The sequence below is a fragment of the Triplophysa rosa genome, linkage group LG21, assembly GCF_024868665.1.
Source record: "Triplophysa rosa linkage group LG21, Trosa_1v2, whole genome shotgun sequence".
Classification (NCBI taxonomy): Eukaryota; Metazoa; Chordata; class Actinopteri; order Cypriniformes; family Nemacheilidae; genus Triplophysa; species Triplophysa rosa.
The window spans coordinates 17,325,500-17,341,947 of NC_079910.1; the positions used below are offsets into that span (position 1 = coordinate 17,325,500).

Genomic DNA, 16,448 nt, shown 5'->3' on the forward strand with positions numbered 1-16,448 from the left:
TTTGATGGGGCGAGTAAGTCATTTAATTCAGTTTCCATTGAGGACGGTGTATGTAGTGTCACCATTCTGCCTGTCATGTTTTGTTTTGGCCACTAGGAGTCCCCATTGTGTTCTGGTTTTGATCCCTGTTTAATTTGAGTAGTTGTTTTCACCTGTGCCTTGTTTTCCCGTGTAGTACTTAAACCTTACTTTTTCCTCAGTTCCTTGCACTAAGTTTGTATGTCTGAACTCAACCTTGTGTGTTCTACCCATGTGGACTATTGCTTGTTTGCCTGCTTCCCGAGACTGGATTTCTACTGTGACCTTTTTTTGGTATGTGTTTGTTCCCCTGTGAACCCTGCCTTTTTTGAGTTTGTTCTATTTTTGATCACGAGGTTTTTTTGATTTTGGACTTTGTGGATTTACCTCTCCACCTTTTGGATTATTTACTTTTGTGAAGACCCTGCGTTTGCTTTTGGCTTTTTATTTTATTAAACTGGAATACTCAATCTGCTGTGTCTGCCTATATCTTCTGGGTTCCATCTAATACCACGTGGCTCGACTGGTGTAGTGATTATCCCTTACACCAGAGACCCGAGTTCGAGGCCGGGTCCTGACAGAAACTTAGTGCCATCATGAACCCAGAGGCAGCCAGCTCACAGGAGATCCTCTCTACACTGTCTCGCCACGAGGGGGCGTTTCAACGCCACGAGGCCATGCTGGTACAACAGGAGACTTTAATGGCGCAACACTCCCAGCTATTGTCACAGATGCTGGAGTCCGTTCAACGGATGTCGGATCGACTTCCCGCGGCGCCTGCCGCTCAAGTCCAGTCCATCCAAGTCCCCATGGTACTAAACCCCGGGGTGGAACCTCGCCTTCCACCACCTCAGCGATTTTCAGGTGACCCGAGTTCCTGTAAAGGCTTTTTTACCCAATGTTCACTCTCGTTTGAACTGCAGCCTTCCTCGTTTCCCACTGACCGGTCGAGGATTGCATATATCATCACGTTGTTGTCTGGAAAAGCCCTGGCTTGGGCCACCGCTGTGTGGGAGGCTCAAGGTACCTGCTGCTCCAGCTACTCTGCCTTTTCGGAGGAGTTCAAGCGAGTCTTTCGACACCCTGCCAGTGGCCCAGAGTTGTCCAGGAAGCTACTAAATCTCCAACAGGGCCATCGCAGTGTGACTGACTACGCCATCCAGTTCCGGACGATTGCAGCGGGGAGCGGCTGGGATGATGAGGCACTCATGGCATGCTTCCTGAACGGTCTCTCTGGCTCAATTCAAGATGAACTTGCTACCCGGGAACCATCAGAAGGTCTTGAGCACCTGATAAAACTAGCTTCCCGCATTGACAACCGACTGAGAGAAAGGGAATTTCATCGCAGACCTCTCTGCCCATTCTCCACCGGTCCCAGTCCTGAGTTCCATCCATCTTTCTCACAAGCACCTCCAGAACCCATGCAACTGGGACGTACTCGCCTCTCCCAGACAGAAAGAGACCGTCGGATGAGAGAACGTTGCTGCTTGTATTGTGGCAGACCCGGTCATCTCCGTCATGCCTGTCCCGAGCTTCAGGGAAACGCCCCAACCCGTGCAGACCAGGGAGAACTGTAACGGGGAATGTAAGCACCTCCCATCCGTCCAACTCCCGCTTCCTTCTTGCAGTCACCCTCTCCTGGGACAATCAAGAGCTACCCCTACGAGCGCTGGTGGACTCTGGTGCTGCAGGAAATTTTATGGACGGTACCTGGGCCAAAGAAAACAACATCCCTACTGACTCTCTTACCTTTCCCTTGAAGGTCACTGCGCTGGATGGGAGACCTCTGGGGCCAGGCCTAGTTTCCCGAGCTACTACCCCTCTTCACATGACTATCCTTCGACACAAGGAGATGATACGGTTTCATCTCATCCCCTCTCCCGAGTTCCCCCTCATTCTTGGATACCCCTGGCTCTGTGATCACAATCCGGACATTGACTGGGCTGTGGGGTCCATCAGTCAGTGGGGCCCCACGTGCCATGCCAGATGCCTATTCTCGAGTTCCCCTGACCCTTCTCCCGAGGTTCTAGAGTCCATTGATCTGTCCCGAGTCCCCAAGTGTTACCATGACCTTAAGATGGTGTTCAGCAAACAGAAGGCCACTACGTTACCACCCCACAGGCTCTACGACTGCACCGTTGATCTGCTTCCAGGCACCTGCCCTCCCAGGGGCCGGATCTTTTCTCTGTCTCCGCCAGAACGGCTTGCTATGGATTCCTATATCCAGGATGCCCTAGCAGCGGGCTTGATTCGTTCGTCCACCTCACCTGCAGGGGCAGGTTTTTTTTTTGGGGCCAAGAAGGATGGGGGACTACGTCCCTGTATCGACTACCGAGGGCTCAATAGCATCACAGTACGTAACCGGTACCCTCTACCCCTCATGGCCACAGCCTTTGAGTTACTGCAAGGAGCATCCCTCTTCACCAAGCTGGATCTGCGGAATGCATACCATCTTGTGCGGATCAGGCAAGGCGATGAGTGGAAGACAGCTTTTAACACTCCCACCGGTCACTACGAATACCGGGTGATGCCCTTTGGCCTGACCAACGCCCCGGCTGTTTTCCAAGCCCTTATTAACGATGTGCTCCGGGATATGCTCAACCTCTTTGTGTTCGTCTATCTGGATGACATCCTCATCTTTTCGGCCTCCGCCCAAGAACATACGGAGCATGTCAGAAGAGTCCTCAAACGTCTTCTCGATAACCACTTGTACGTCAAGCCCGAAAAGTGTGAGTTCCATGCCTCTCGAGTACAGTTCTTGGGATTCGTAGTGGAACCTGGCCGTATCCAGATGGACCAAAAGAAGGTTGAGGCGGTAGCAGATTGGCCCACCCCCACGTCTCTCAAAGAAGTCCAACGCTTCCTCGGGTTCACGAACTTCTACCGGAAGTTCATCAGAAACTTCAGCTCTATAGCAGCTCCCCTCTCTGCCCTTACCAAGGGTGGCGTCGCTGAGTTTCGGTGGGGGGCGGAAGCTGAGGCAGCCTTCGTGAACCTTAAGCAGCGGATCATCTCTGCTCCCATTCTGACGCTTCCTGATACGGACAAGCCCTTTGTTGTGGAGGTAGATGCATCTGAAGTGGGGGTTGGAGCAGTACTGTCCCAGAGAGGTGATGACAAAAGACTCCACCCTTGTGCCTTTCTCTCGCACCGGCTCACACCCACAGAGAGGAACTATCACGTAGGAGACCGTGAGCTCCTGGCGGTCAAATTGGCTCTAGAGGAGTGGAGACATTGGCTCGAGGGGGCAGCACATCCTTTTCAAGTACTCACGGACCATAAGAATCTAGAGTATATTCAACAAACCAAACGGTTGAACTCTAGACAAGCACGTTGGTCCCTCTTTTTTAACCGGTTCCAGTTTCTCCTAACCTTTCGGCCCGGTTCTAAAAATCTCAAGCCTGACGCCCTGTCCCGAGTATATGCTCCCACCACTCGAGACGACACTGACATACCCATAATCCCCAACACCAAGATCGTGGCACCCGTTTCATGGGTTATTGAGAGAACAGTGCGACAAGCCCTAGCCAGGGAACCGGATCCAGGAGGAGGGCCTCCCAATCGTCTGTTTGTCCCTAAGGCTGTACGTGCTCAGGTTCTCTTCTGGGGACACTCTTCCCGCCTCACTTGCCACCCTGGCATCGATCGCACCCTCGAGTTCCTCCGAAGACGGTTCTGGTGGCCCACGATCAAAGAGGATGTCAGCACCTTCGTCAAGGCATGCCACATATGCAACCAGAATAAGACCTCCAGTCTCTGCCCTCAGGGGTTACTCCATCCGCTGTCCATTCCCCATCGGCCCTGGTCCCACATCTCACTGGACTTCATCACTGGTCTTCCCTCATCCCAAGGCAACACAGTGATTCTAGTCGTCATTGACAGGTTCTCCAAGGCAGCCAGATTTATCCCTTTGCCCAAATTACCCTCTGCTAAAGAGACTGCTGACCTGATTATAATCCACGTTTTTCGGGTTTTCGGTATCCCCCAGGATATAGTTTCGGACAGAGGCCCCCAATTCTCTTCTAGATTCTGGAAAGCATTCTGCCAGCTCCTTGGAACCGAAGCCAGTCTGTCGTCTGGGTACCACCCTGAGTCTAACGGGCAGACGGAGCGGATGAACCAGGAACTGGAGACTACTCTCAGGTGCATGGCCTCGAACAACCCTTCCACCTGGTCTTCATTCATTGTTTGGGCAGAATATGCCCACAACACCCTACGCTCTTCTGCCACTGGGATGTCTCCCCATGAATGCCAGTTTGGCTATGCTCCCCTGTTGTTTCCTGACCAAGAGGTGGAAGTTGGTGTTCCCTCAGCTACATCATTCATCAGACGCTGTCGACTCACATGGAGAAAGGTCCGTCACAATCTTTTACGTGCCTCTCAGTCTTACCAACGGCAGGCCAACAGACGCCGCCGACCCGGTCCCACCCTTCGCCCTGGTCAGAGGGTATGGCTCGCCACAAAGAACTTGCCCCTACGAGTGGAGTCCCGCAAACTTGCCCAGAAATACATCGGACCCTTTAGGGTAGCCAGGAGAGTAAACCCTGTTACTTACCGGCTATACTTGCCTAGTTCACTTAAGATTAACCCCACGTTCCATGTATCCTTGCTAAAACCTGTTGTGTCTTCTCCCTTTGTCCCGGCAGGCAGACCCCCTCCTCCACCTCGCATCATCCAGGGCCAACCAGCTTATACCGTCCGCCGGATACTGGATACCCGCCGAGTGCAACGATCCGTGCAGTATCTGGTGGACTGGGAGGGTTATGGTCCTGAGGAGCGCTCCTGGGTTCCTGCCAAGGATATATTGGACCCGGACCTTATTCGACAGTTCAAGGCCCGTGGTCTCGATAGACCCGGTGGGAACGTCAGGAGTCGTTCCTAGAGGGGGGGATTCTGTCACCATTCTGCCTGTCATGTTTTGTTTTGGCCACTAGGAGTCCCCATTGTGTTCTGGTTTTGATCCCTGTTTAATTTGAGTAGTTGTTTTCACCTGTGCCTTGTTTTCCCGTGTAGTACTTAAACCTTACTTTTTCCTCAGTTCCTTGCACTAAGTTTGTATGTCTGAACTCAACCTTGTGTGTTCTACCCATGTGGACTATTGCTTGTTTGCCTGCTTCCCGAGACTGGATTTCTACTGTGACCTTTTTTTGGTATGTGTTTGTTCCCCTGTGAACCCTGCCTTTTTTGAGTTTGTTCTATTTTTGATCACGAGGTTTTTTGATTTTGGACTTTGTGGATTTACCTCTCCACCTTTTGGATTATTTACTTTTGTGAAGACCCTGCGTTTGCTTTTGGCTTTTTATTTTGTTAAACTGGAATACTCAATCTGCTGTGTCTGCCTATATCTTCTGGGTTCCATCTAATACCACGTGGCTCGACTGGTGTAGTGATTATCCCTTACACCAGAGACCCGAGTTCGAGGCCGGGTCCTGACATGTAGCAGAGCCAACGCAACATGAAGTGATTTATTAGCATATCATCACACCCATGTCATCTTAACTTTGTTTCTGTCCCATCAGGGTTTCTGTTGGTGTAGCCATCAAGCATGAAGTGGAATTTGTTTAAGAAGAAGCCCGAGGCCATGGTGGGCCCCGAGCCCACTGGCGCCAGCGCCTTGACTATGGCTCCGACCGTCTTCACACCCGCTGACAACTCTACCGAGCATCAGGGCCCAGTCAGCAAGAATGACGTCTTTGGTGACATCAAAAACAAGTTCCTCAATGAGATGCACAAGCTGCCATGTAAGTGATTGACCACTGGTGGATTTAGGCAAATCATTATTGTACAAACATTATTTCGGATCTTCTTCAAGCTACAGCTATACCCGTCACAGTCTTTCAGTTGTGTGGAGTATTTCAGTTGTGTTGAGTTTGTATACTATGATATTTACATAGTATTATTTTTTTCCAAATAATTGGACTCTTTATTAAAGATAAAAAAATCCAATAGACTTACATTGATGTTACAACATTTCTGAGAATCTTAACTACCTAAAAACCACTGTGAACACTTTAGAAACCACCTCATAATGCCTTGGCAACCTCTTTAAAACACCTTAGCAACCATATAGAACACCCTAGCTAGCATCAAGAACTCTCTAGCAACTGCCTAGCAACACTCTAGAAAACAACAACATCCTAGCAACCACCCAGTAACACCTTACAAGATCTATCTAGCAACACCCTGACAGCACCAGAAACAATCCAACAACACCCCAAAAAACACTAACAACACCCTAGCAGCAGCTTAACAATACAGTGGCAACACCCATAACACCCTAGCAACACCCTGACTACACCTAGAACCGTCTAACAACACCCTGACAACACCTAGAACACCATAGCAGCTGTCTAACAACAGCCTGACAACACTCAGAGCAACCTTTCATCTTGTGAACTTGAAACTTGAAAACTATTTTAAACTTTAAAGCAAGGTAAACATTGCTTTTCTAGTTGTCATTAGAAAATCCCTAAAGCTATGGCTATGGCTCTTACCCACATGCGCTGACATTTAAGTTACGATCCCTTTCTGTATCAATCGAAGGGTAACTCTCATAGTGGCACTGATCAAGAAAAATAGTTTTTTTCCAGCCCGTGTTCATGCATCATTCTTTGTCTTTCTTTCACTTTAAGTGCCTCCCTGGGCCATCATTGCCATCGCTATCGTAGCGGTGGTCCTGATCCTCACCTGCTGTTTCTGCATCGTTAAAAAGACCTGCCTTAAGAAGAAAAAAGGCAAGAAGGGAAAGAAAGGCAAAGGAGACATGGGAATGAAGAACATGAAGGAAGGAGAGGTATGACCACACAACACCATTCGTACAGTGCTTCGGCTTTAAAGAGACAGTTCACCCCAAAAATGTTATTCTGTCATCATTTACTCACCCTCATTTCAAAACACGTATGACTTTCTGCAGAACACAAAAGAAGATATTTACAACAGAATGTTAAAGCTTTTCTTTACAATACACTGAAGGTGTATTGGAACGATATACTGTAAGAGTGAGTATGATGACAAAACTTTCTTTTTTGGGGGTACTATTTAAATCGCGACTAGAGAAAGACGGAAATTTTAACTTTTCCACAAAATTGACAAATTTCCGCCTGTTATAAAGATTTTAATAGGATTGGATGTTTTATGTTTCTATTTTATAGACTGTTTCTACCTCACATATTCTTAATATAGCTTCTAGGTCATGCAAATGGATGGTTGGTATTCTAGAAAGATTTTTTTCGGCATTTAATATTAATGGAATATGAAATATTCAGCGCTGTACGTCATGGTTTCAAAAGAATGTGTGTGTGCTGTTAATCTCTCTTGTGTTTTTATGTTAAAAATGTCACATTTTTTAGAAAACGGCACAGTGGAACTAACTCTTTGTGTAGGGTGTAATAGATGATCAACTAAAAAGTTGCAATTGTTTTTAATTATCTAATTTTCCTCTTGGGAATTATTAATGTTCTACCTTGTAATTGTATAATTTTCCATATGCATAATCTCTAAAAGACTTTTGTAATTGTTGTTTTGAATAAACATGTTACTATTACTATTCTATTTTTTATTAAAAAACCCTACAATAATAACCAATAATTTTGTGATTGGATTCTCAAATGTTATTTATTTAAATTGTTTATGGGATCTGTAAGTCTGAAGAGCATGTTTTTATTTTTCATATTTTTTCCCCACTTTTTTTGGACACTGCTTAGTATTTTTTCTTGTTTTCCAGTACAAATATTTAAAGATTCTTAAATAAAGATAGAATTACTTGAGAAACAAAATCACATAAGATACATCTTGTTTATCTTTAAAACGTATGCATTTAAGTGAGTTTATACCTAAAACAAGTATCTGCCAACAGGGTAAGAAAAAATAAATTGAATTAAATTTGACTTCTTTATTAAGTACTTACTTTATACTTCGTTCTTAAGTACTGCGTCTGCCAAATGCATAAATGTAAATGTACTTACTTAAGTATACTTTACTTATACTCAATCTTGTTTTAAGCACAAACTTTTTTCAGAAAACAAGACGCAATGTCTTAGGTAAAAATGTTTTGATATTTGTTCTGGAAAACAAGACAAAATACTAAATAAGTATGCATTGCAGGTTGTGCAAATTTGCTTATTTAATTAAAAACAAAATCTTATATTTTCTTATTTATTATACATTGTGACATTTCTTTGTTTGACACTGTAAAACTTTAAAACGTAATTTTCATCTTTAAATTACTGCGGCCTTTTGCACTCTGCTGTACATGTAACACAATCAGGAGAATTTGTTCATTTAAGTAAACATGTGTCATTTTTGATACATGTCCATTAAGTGTGACTTAATTTCCTTTACTTGATTCTGTGAGTTCAATCTCTCCCTCTCTCTCCATTTCTTCATCTCTCTATCTCTCCCGCTCTGTGTCTGATATGTGCTCCGTGTATCTTGACTGTGGTGGACCCGGCTACTCACGGTAGGTGTGAAATGGCTTGCAGTGCCCCTCTCTGACCGCCTGGTGTAAGCTCAGACCGGGACAGGGAGAATTGGGCATTGGAGACTGGCTGAGAATGAGATCTTTGGCTTTTACTCGGGTCTTGCGAGCTGCAGGGCTGCTGAGGTTGCTTGAGGGACTAGTTTTGGGGGATTGTTTGGGGGTGGGCTCGCATTCCACCGGTTTGACATGCAACCACGAGTAGTACGGGTAATTTCGAACCTAGTGAAAATAAGCCATGGCCCTTTAAGAGTGTATGTGCATCTGGTTATGAACTTAAACTTCATCCCTGCTTATGGAGAACACCAATACACCAATCCTCACTAACATGCATGTTGAAAGGGTACGGTTGGTGACTTGTCCTCCAAAACCTGCTCCACCTGTCTAATGTCACAAATTGGTCCCTTAAAAGTATATCAGTGTCTAACATTTGATTTGGCAGAACTTTTCTCAAACGGTGACCACAAAAAAGCAACACACAGACAGGTAAAGACTAGGTGAAGCAGCATTTGAGACAAAGCCCAATGCATGCCCTTCATACAGGCACCAGTGAATGACCACGACTTGACTTGAGAGTAGCTTTTCCGGATGACCCATTGTATGAAAATAAACAAATAATCATTGTTCTTGCTTTCTAAAATGTGGAGATGAGCCAAAGCATAAAGCAGAAGTAACCTCTCACCCGGAGACTTATTGCAATATTTGAGTCTGGTTTTATTACTTTTGAAGGACGCGCGTGTGTATGTGTGCGAGTTAAGTGTACTTTCTTAAGGGTCCTCTGTCTAATATCCTGCAGAAATGATGCGCTCCACCTTTAATAATTGAAGTAAACCGAGTTCTCTGTATATCACGTCAAGACCTTTAAAACGTCTTCATGATTAATAGCCAAACAAACCATGTGCATTTTTCTAACCGACTCTTAAAAGCAAGTAAAAAAATGAATTTTTGACAATGAATCCAAATCAGAAACGGTTAGTCATTACGTTGTGATTCGACCAGAAACAATTGTTTACTGTGTTTGATCTCTCCTTCACCGTTTCTTATTTCATCTGCCACCTTTACTAAGATGAATGCACTGTAACTTAGCATGACTGCCTCCGAATGCTCGATGCAAGTCACTTCAGTTACATACAGTAGGAGAACGGCAACACACTTCATATCAGGAATACTGCATTAGTCATTATTCATCATACTCTTTTAATGCAGCATTACAAGGGTTGTTCTTCTCTATAGCTCTGTTATTTATGCATTTAGCTAGAAATATTTCCAGACGGTCGTTGCATTTTGTGGCTTGGCATGCATGAATGCATTTTATCGTGTGACTTAAGATATAAGAAATGGTGCTTTTTTTGTCTACAGTATGCGTCTTTGAGTGTCTGTGTGTGTTACCGGAAAGGACAAATCCTCACCCCCAGCATTTTTTGTTCTCTGTCCTTCTTGTTTTTTTGTGTTTGTGTTTTTTTCCCCAAAGCTGAACAAGACAACTTCACCCATGTAAGCAGATATTTGCTGTTTCACTTGCATTGCTTTTGAGGCTTCAGAAGTTCTACGAAGTGCATTAAGAGTCTCAGAAATCATCTGATGAAACAGACACAAGTGGGCTTTAGTAAGGCAGTCACACATGGACGGGCTTGCTGGGGGGTTAAACACCACTTCTTGATCACACCAGTGTCCTCCAGAGTACTGTCTGTCAACACGAGAACTAGAACTGTCAAAGAACATTAATGCTGTACTTCATCTTGTCTGGCAAAGCTTTTGATCATCTGCATAAAGTCTGGTCTGCTTTGCAGCTTATTTTAGCCGAGAACTTGGACACTTAGACAGGATTTAAAAAAAGGTCATATAGACCGTTTCATCGGACGCACACGCTGGGACTGCAGTTAACTTTCGGTCTGTGTTTGGCTAGTGTCTAATAATATAACTATTTGTATTTTATTTAATTTATGTAAATATTTATTTCATTTTATAATAATTGCATTAAATAAACGATTTGTTGAATTTAGTTGTATGTTCATTTTATTAAATAAACAATTTGTTGAATTGGTCCTGTAGTTCGGTCGCATTTAAAGAAACCATATGGTACATTGACATCTAGTGGTTGAGCTTGGTATCGCAGTCTAAATTCAAAATATTGGAGATACAAGTTTAGCCAAGTTCTCAGTTTCTTTTGCTTGATATCAGAAATAATCTACAGGCACTCTATTGTTTGTGAATGTGTACCGGAAGTTAAGGGCAGTCCACGAACACGCATGCGCAGTAACGTTTGTTTATGTTGTCACTTTGAAACCGTCTATATGAGGACACTTTTGGGGTGTAGCGATATCACATGACATGCAAGTCAATTGAGTATCACCGTTGTTTAGTTACCTACATTCTTGAAAATATATTATTTTGTGATCTGTGAAATCTGTCTTTCAAGTAGAGTAGGACTTAGATGCATTGCAAACATGGCCGCTGAGTGTGTCAACTTGCCTAAAGTAGTTAGGTTCAAACCCTCAACAAATGATCCTAACAAAGACCACATGAACAATAATTAAATAAGGGAAGATTGCTGTATATTTAGTTTTTTTTTTTTTGCGTATGTAATACTGCAAACTACAAGTTATTTAAGTACACATTAAATGCACATTGACCATTACGTGTTATGTTAGGCTTGTTTCCACCTTTGAGATAAGTGGTTTGAGATCTCTTGCGAAAAGTAATGAAGTACCAGAATTCACCAAGTTTCACTCACTCGAGAAAGTTTCAAGATAACCCAGCGAGAGAATATAATGGTTGTTCAAGATAACTTCTTCAGAAATGTCTTTAAAAAAGAGCCCACGTTATTTCAATTATTTAGCTCAAAAGAATATTCTGGGAGCTTTATTCACTCAATAACGTCGCCTTGACTTACCTTTAAAGTAAAAACATCAACATTGTGTCCTATTCATCAATGTTATTCTATTGCAGACATCTACTGTGCATAAAAATGATATAAAAAGAAAATCATTTAGGTTATATCTTCGGCTTTTATCCAGGTTGAAGTTATACGTTTTAGTTCACACAAACACTAGACAGCCTTGTAAAAAAAGCATTTCAGTCATTTTCAATTGTGGCACAGGACAAGAACTTGTGTTAATTACAGAATCATTGTCTGAAATTAAATCACCAACCGAGTAAATGACAATACGCGCTAATTGATTCATTTAATTTTTGTGCCATTGTCATTTTGAAGAACAGCGGGGGGGAGAAGCTTCATTGTGTCTCAGGTGTACACAGAGAAACTACGTTCTTTCACATCTAATTTTGTATTGTACTGTAGGGATGAAAAAATGCATTAACCTCAGAAGACTTTTTCTTTTCAAAGGACACAAAACTGAATTCTGTATCTTTCCAACCTTTCGTCAGGTGTAAAACCAGTCCTGTAAATTCAGTAGGTCTCCCAGCCATGAACAGGTTTCTACAAATATACTGCTTCAGACATGTCAGATTGAATGTCTTTAACTCCACAAAATAAATGTAGATTGTTGATTCAAATGGTGTCATATACAAGGAAAAGTGAAATCAAGTCATTTCGCCTCTAATGTCATCACTGCCACAGTTACATACAATAACTTCCATGTGCTTTGACACCTGTCAGACTTCAGGTAAGATGGGAACGTGCCCGACGCTTGGCGACCTTCATTTACTGCCATGGGCTCTGCTCTGATTCCTCCCGTAATGCTTGTGTATCCCTCTGTCTCTCCAGAAACAGGACGATGATGATGAAGAAGATATAGACACGGGAATAACCGAAGAGAAAGAGGAAGAACCCAAAGAGAAGGAGAAGCTGGGAAAACTGCAGTTCTCCTTAGATTACGACTTCTCTGACAACAAGGTTAGGCACATTGTGTTATGACTTTTACTTGAAATTAAATACATGCAATGCATCATCTTTTTAAGATAAAATTGAAATCAAAACTCATTGAGCAAGTATATAAAAGCGTTTCTTTTTAACTTACCATGATTCACAACCCTAAGTTTATAATAATGATTTATCATTTTTAAGTTGTCTGCTTTAGTGATTGATACATTTGTTATGTCATTTGACAACGCACATAAAGATGACTGTTACGTAAGCTTGCCTGCAGTTTTATGTTTCAAACAGAGATGGCGATAGAGAGGCAAACGTTACAGATTGCAGCTTTAATGATGCTATTGGGGCAATTCCAGCGTTACGGATGTCACAGTTTCAGTCAAAATGCGAAATATAAACTCGTGTACATCTGTTTATAATTGAAGTAAATCCCTAATGATAGAGTCCAGACAACCATTAGCAGTTATACCCGAGGGATGACTCTTCATGAAACATAATTGTTATTTGAGTTATATTTTCATTTTTATGTGGCCAGTTATGAGAAAGTTATGGATGTTCTAAAAGCGGCACTATGAAAAATTACGCTTTAAAGACATCACATGGGTTTTTAAACCACCAAATATTTACATCTCAGCTATCAGTATAAAATGTATGGTAAAATTATTTGTTTTATGGTAAGGTCAGCATAGAATTTCCCTATTAGTTAAATAAAATTAATATAGCCTATTGATAATATTTGATATATTAATCTAGCAGAATGGCTCTCATCTTTGCAATATTTCAGATAAAAAACAATGAATTGACTTTGTATTGTGTAGCTGACAGTGGGTATCCTGCAAGCTGCCGATCTTCTCTCAATGGACAGCGGAGGCACCTCCGACCCGTACGTCAAAGTTTTCATTCTCCCAGACAAGAAGAAGAAGTTCGACACCAAGGTGCACAAGAAAACCCTCAACCCTGTCTTCAATGAAACTTTCCACTTTAAGGTACGAAACACATTTCATGTCAAAGTTTGTGTCATGTTATACATTAGTGCATGTGTTGAAACAGGATTCACTGACAGTCTACGCCACGGGAATGTCTGGCCTATATACATTAATCGTCCATCCGGCGTAATCCACAAAGTTTGAGGTGTCATTCATGTCCATAGCACAAACGGTGCAGAATGAGTTGGATATAAAAAAAAATAAAGTTGTTTTTGTTTTTCCCTAAACCCGAGTATAGCATATTCTGATACTATAAAATGTATAGCTTGAACACATTGTAAGTCAATTTCACTAAAAGCACGTGCCAAATACATAGATGTTTTCACAAGTATAGTATTAATGTTACTAGTATAATATGGTACTAGTATCCAGTGGTGTGCAGAGACCTTTGGAGGAGCAGGTGCTCAAGACATTCGTGATCGTGTTTCGTCCGGTCGTGCTTGTATTGCCACCGCTGCGAATGCCTTTCCGGACTTTGGCCATCAGAAAGGGCACTTTGGGCAAAGGGGTCTTCGCCCACCCTTGCACATGCCTGCTAGTATGTGTATTTAACAGTAATATTTTTGTGTCTAGATTCCGTTCGCTGAAATGGGTGGCAAGACTCTGGTCATGTCCGTCTACGACTTTGACCGTTTCTCGAAGCACGACGTGATAGGCGAGGTGAAGATTGCCATGAACAAGGTGGACCTGGCCCAGCCCATCGAGCAGTGGAGAGACCTGGATAGTGCTGAGAAAGAAGAGGTGAAGCAGCTCTTCATCTGTCATTCTCTTCACGTGAACCAGAGCGAGCAGCTGTCGCTCGGTGATAGTAATGAGAGTTAATGAAGCTGCACGGTTTTACACCAATAATGTAACAGAACATTACATAATGCTTTTCTGCCTCAATATGGGTTCCTGATAAAACATGGACGTTTTCCTTATCGCATTGCTGGAACGGATTGCTGCAACACTACCCATCACAAAGAAAAATCAATGATTTTTTCTAGACCAGTGTTTACCAGCCAATTAACCCATTAACACATTTCCAGGGGGGCTCAAGGGGCCCATTATCACATTTCCAGGGGGGGCTCGAGGGGCTTTCTTGGTGTTAGGATATTGTTTTTGATCATGAAACATAAAAACAGAGAATTGTGTAAAAACAAACATCTGAAATGGACCTCCTTTTTTCTTTTTACACACACAGCCTGAAAAACTTGGAGATATCTGCATCTCTCTGCGCTACGTACCTACAGCTGGAAAACTCACCATCTGCATCCTGGAAGCTAAGAACCTGAAAAAGATGGATGTTGGAGGACTCTCAGGTACACACACACACTGGCTTTTCATTTCTCTGTATCTCTGGAGAGTGGGTGGCGACAAACGCCATGCAATTTCCTGACTGCTGCAGAATGACACACAATCACATGTGACCCGGGGTGTAGCCATCATTTCTGAAGTGAGGGGTGCAGAAATGTCAAGTGAACACACTTGTCCAAGGAAGTGCGGAGGATGCGTTTACACGTCATTAAAGTTGTATTTAAGTATTCTACACCCATGTGTGTGACCATATAATATCTAGATTGGATTTTTCTCTTTTGTCTTTATAAGGGTACTGTTTAATATATGCACTAGAGTCTTGATTCGTCGATTCATTTGTCATGTTTCTGGCAGGCGTGCGCAGCGGGTTCCTGCACTGCAGCGTGTTTGTGTCACAAGTGTGCTTTAGTGCCGGCGGTGGCCATGCAGAACAGATAGCGCTCACGTGCTGACTCTGCAGTCCTCCACGAGTCCCCTTCAGCCCGGCCTTAGAGCTGCCATCTCCTGGCTGATCTGGGAACAGTAGCTGTTTAAAACCATTAATCTAATAGAATAGTGATGGGTGTGAAACATTACTACAGAGTCAAGGGCTAGTCTTGAGTGGAATCACAAGTGATTTTGGAACAGATCCGGTGTGGCTTAGTGGTTAAAGCAACGCTCAAAGCTTTTGGTTTGAACCCTAGAGAGTCTCTTTGGATAAAGAGAATGTGCTGTTAGGTGCTTTGGATAAAAACATCTATAAATGTTTAAATGCAAATGTAAGTGACAGTACAAGATGAGCCAATCCAAGTTCTAATCTTGTAGTTTATTTATGTAGTTTTTTCCCAGTAAAGATGGATTGTTTTTCTTAAACTACACTGCGTTCCAAATTATTATGCAAATTGGATTTAAGTGTCGTAAACATTTAATTTTATATTGTTCAATTAAACTTATGGATGGTATTGTGTCTCAGTGCTCTTTGGATCACTGAAATCAATCTCAGACACCTGTGATAAGTAGTTTGCCAGGTGAGCCCAATTAAAGGAAAACTACTTAAGAAGGACGTTCCACATTATTAAGCAGGCCACAGGTTTCAAGCAATATGGGAAAGAAAAAGGATCTGTCTGCTGCCGAAAAGCGTCAAATAGTGCAATGTCTTGGACAAGGTATGAAAACATTAGATATTTCACGAAAACTTAAGCGAGATCATCATACTGTGAAGAGATTTGTGGCTGATTCAGAGCACAGAAGGGTTCGTGCAGATAAAGGCAGAATGAGGAAGGTTTCTTCCAGACAAATTCATCGGATTAAGAGAGCAGCTGCAAAAATGCCATTGCAAAGCAGCAAACAGGTATTTGAAGCTGCTGGTGCCTCGGGAGTCCCGAAAACCTCAAGGTGTAGGATCCTCCAGATGCTTGCAGTTGTGCATAAACCTACTATTCGGCCACCCCTAACCAATGCTCACAAGCAGAAACGGTTGCAGTGGGCCCACACATACATGAAGACTAATTTTCAAACAGTCTTGTTTACTGATGAGTGCCGTGCAACCCTGGATGGTCCAGATGGATGGAGTAGTGGATGGTTGGTGGATGGCCACCATGTCCCAACAAGGCTGCGACGTCAGCAAGGAGGTGGCGGAGTCATGTTTTGGGCTGGAATCATGGGGAGACAGCTGGTGGGCCCCTTTAGGGTCCCTGAAGGTGTGAAAATGAACTCTGCAAGGTATGTAGAGTTTCTGACTGAGCACTTTCTTCCATGGTACAAAAAGAAGAACCATGCCTTCCGTAGCAAAATCATCTTCATGCATGACAATGCACCATCTCATGCTGAAAGAATACCTCTGTGTCATTGGCTGCTA

The 16,448-nt window shown here is 43.2% G+C and overlaps 1 protein-coding gene across 4 annotated transcripts in view; it reads left to right on the top strand.

Moving 5' to 3' along the window:
* syt2a (synaptotagmin IIa) overlaps positions 1-16,448 on the top strand; it is a 42,232-nt gene that overhangs the window by 18,659 nt on the left and 7,125 nt on the right. For 2 of the 4 annotated variants that reach the window (XM_057319222.1, XM_057319223.1), the window contains exons 2-7: positions 5,538-5,759; positions 6,651-6,811; positions 12,222-12,350; positions 13,148-13,315; positions 13,889-14,056; positions 14,499-14,616. In XM_057319222.1, the coding sequence (XP_057175205.1) occupies positions 5,564-5,759; positions 6,651-6,811; positions 12,222-12,350; positions 13,148-13,315; positions 13,889-14,056; positions 14,499-14,616 (940 nt within the window). In that variant the 5' untranslated portion in view covers positions 5,538-5,563. Of the gene's footprint in view, positions 1-5,537; positions 5,760-6,650; positions 6,812-8,480; positions 9,989-12,221; positions 12,351-13,147; positions 13,316-13,888; positions 14,057-14,498; positions 14,617-16,448 lie in introns of those variants that run through there. The other 2 variants (XM_057319224.1, XM_057319225.1) reach the window with 2 other exon arrangements.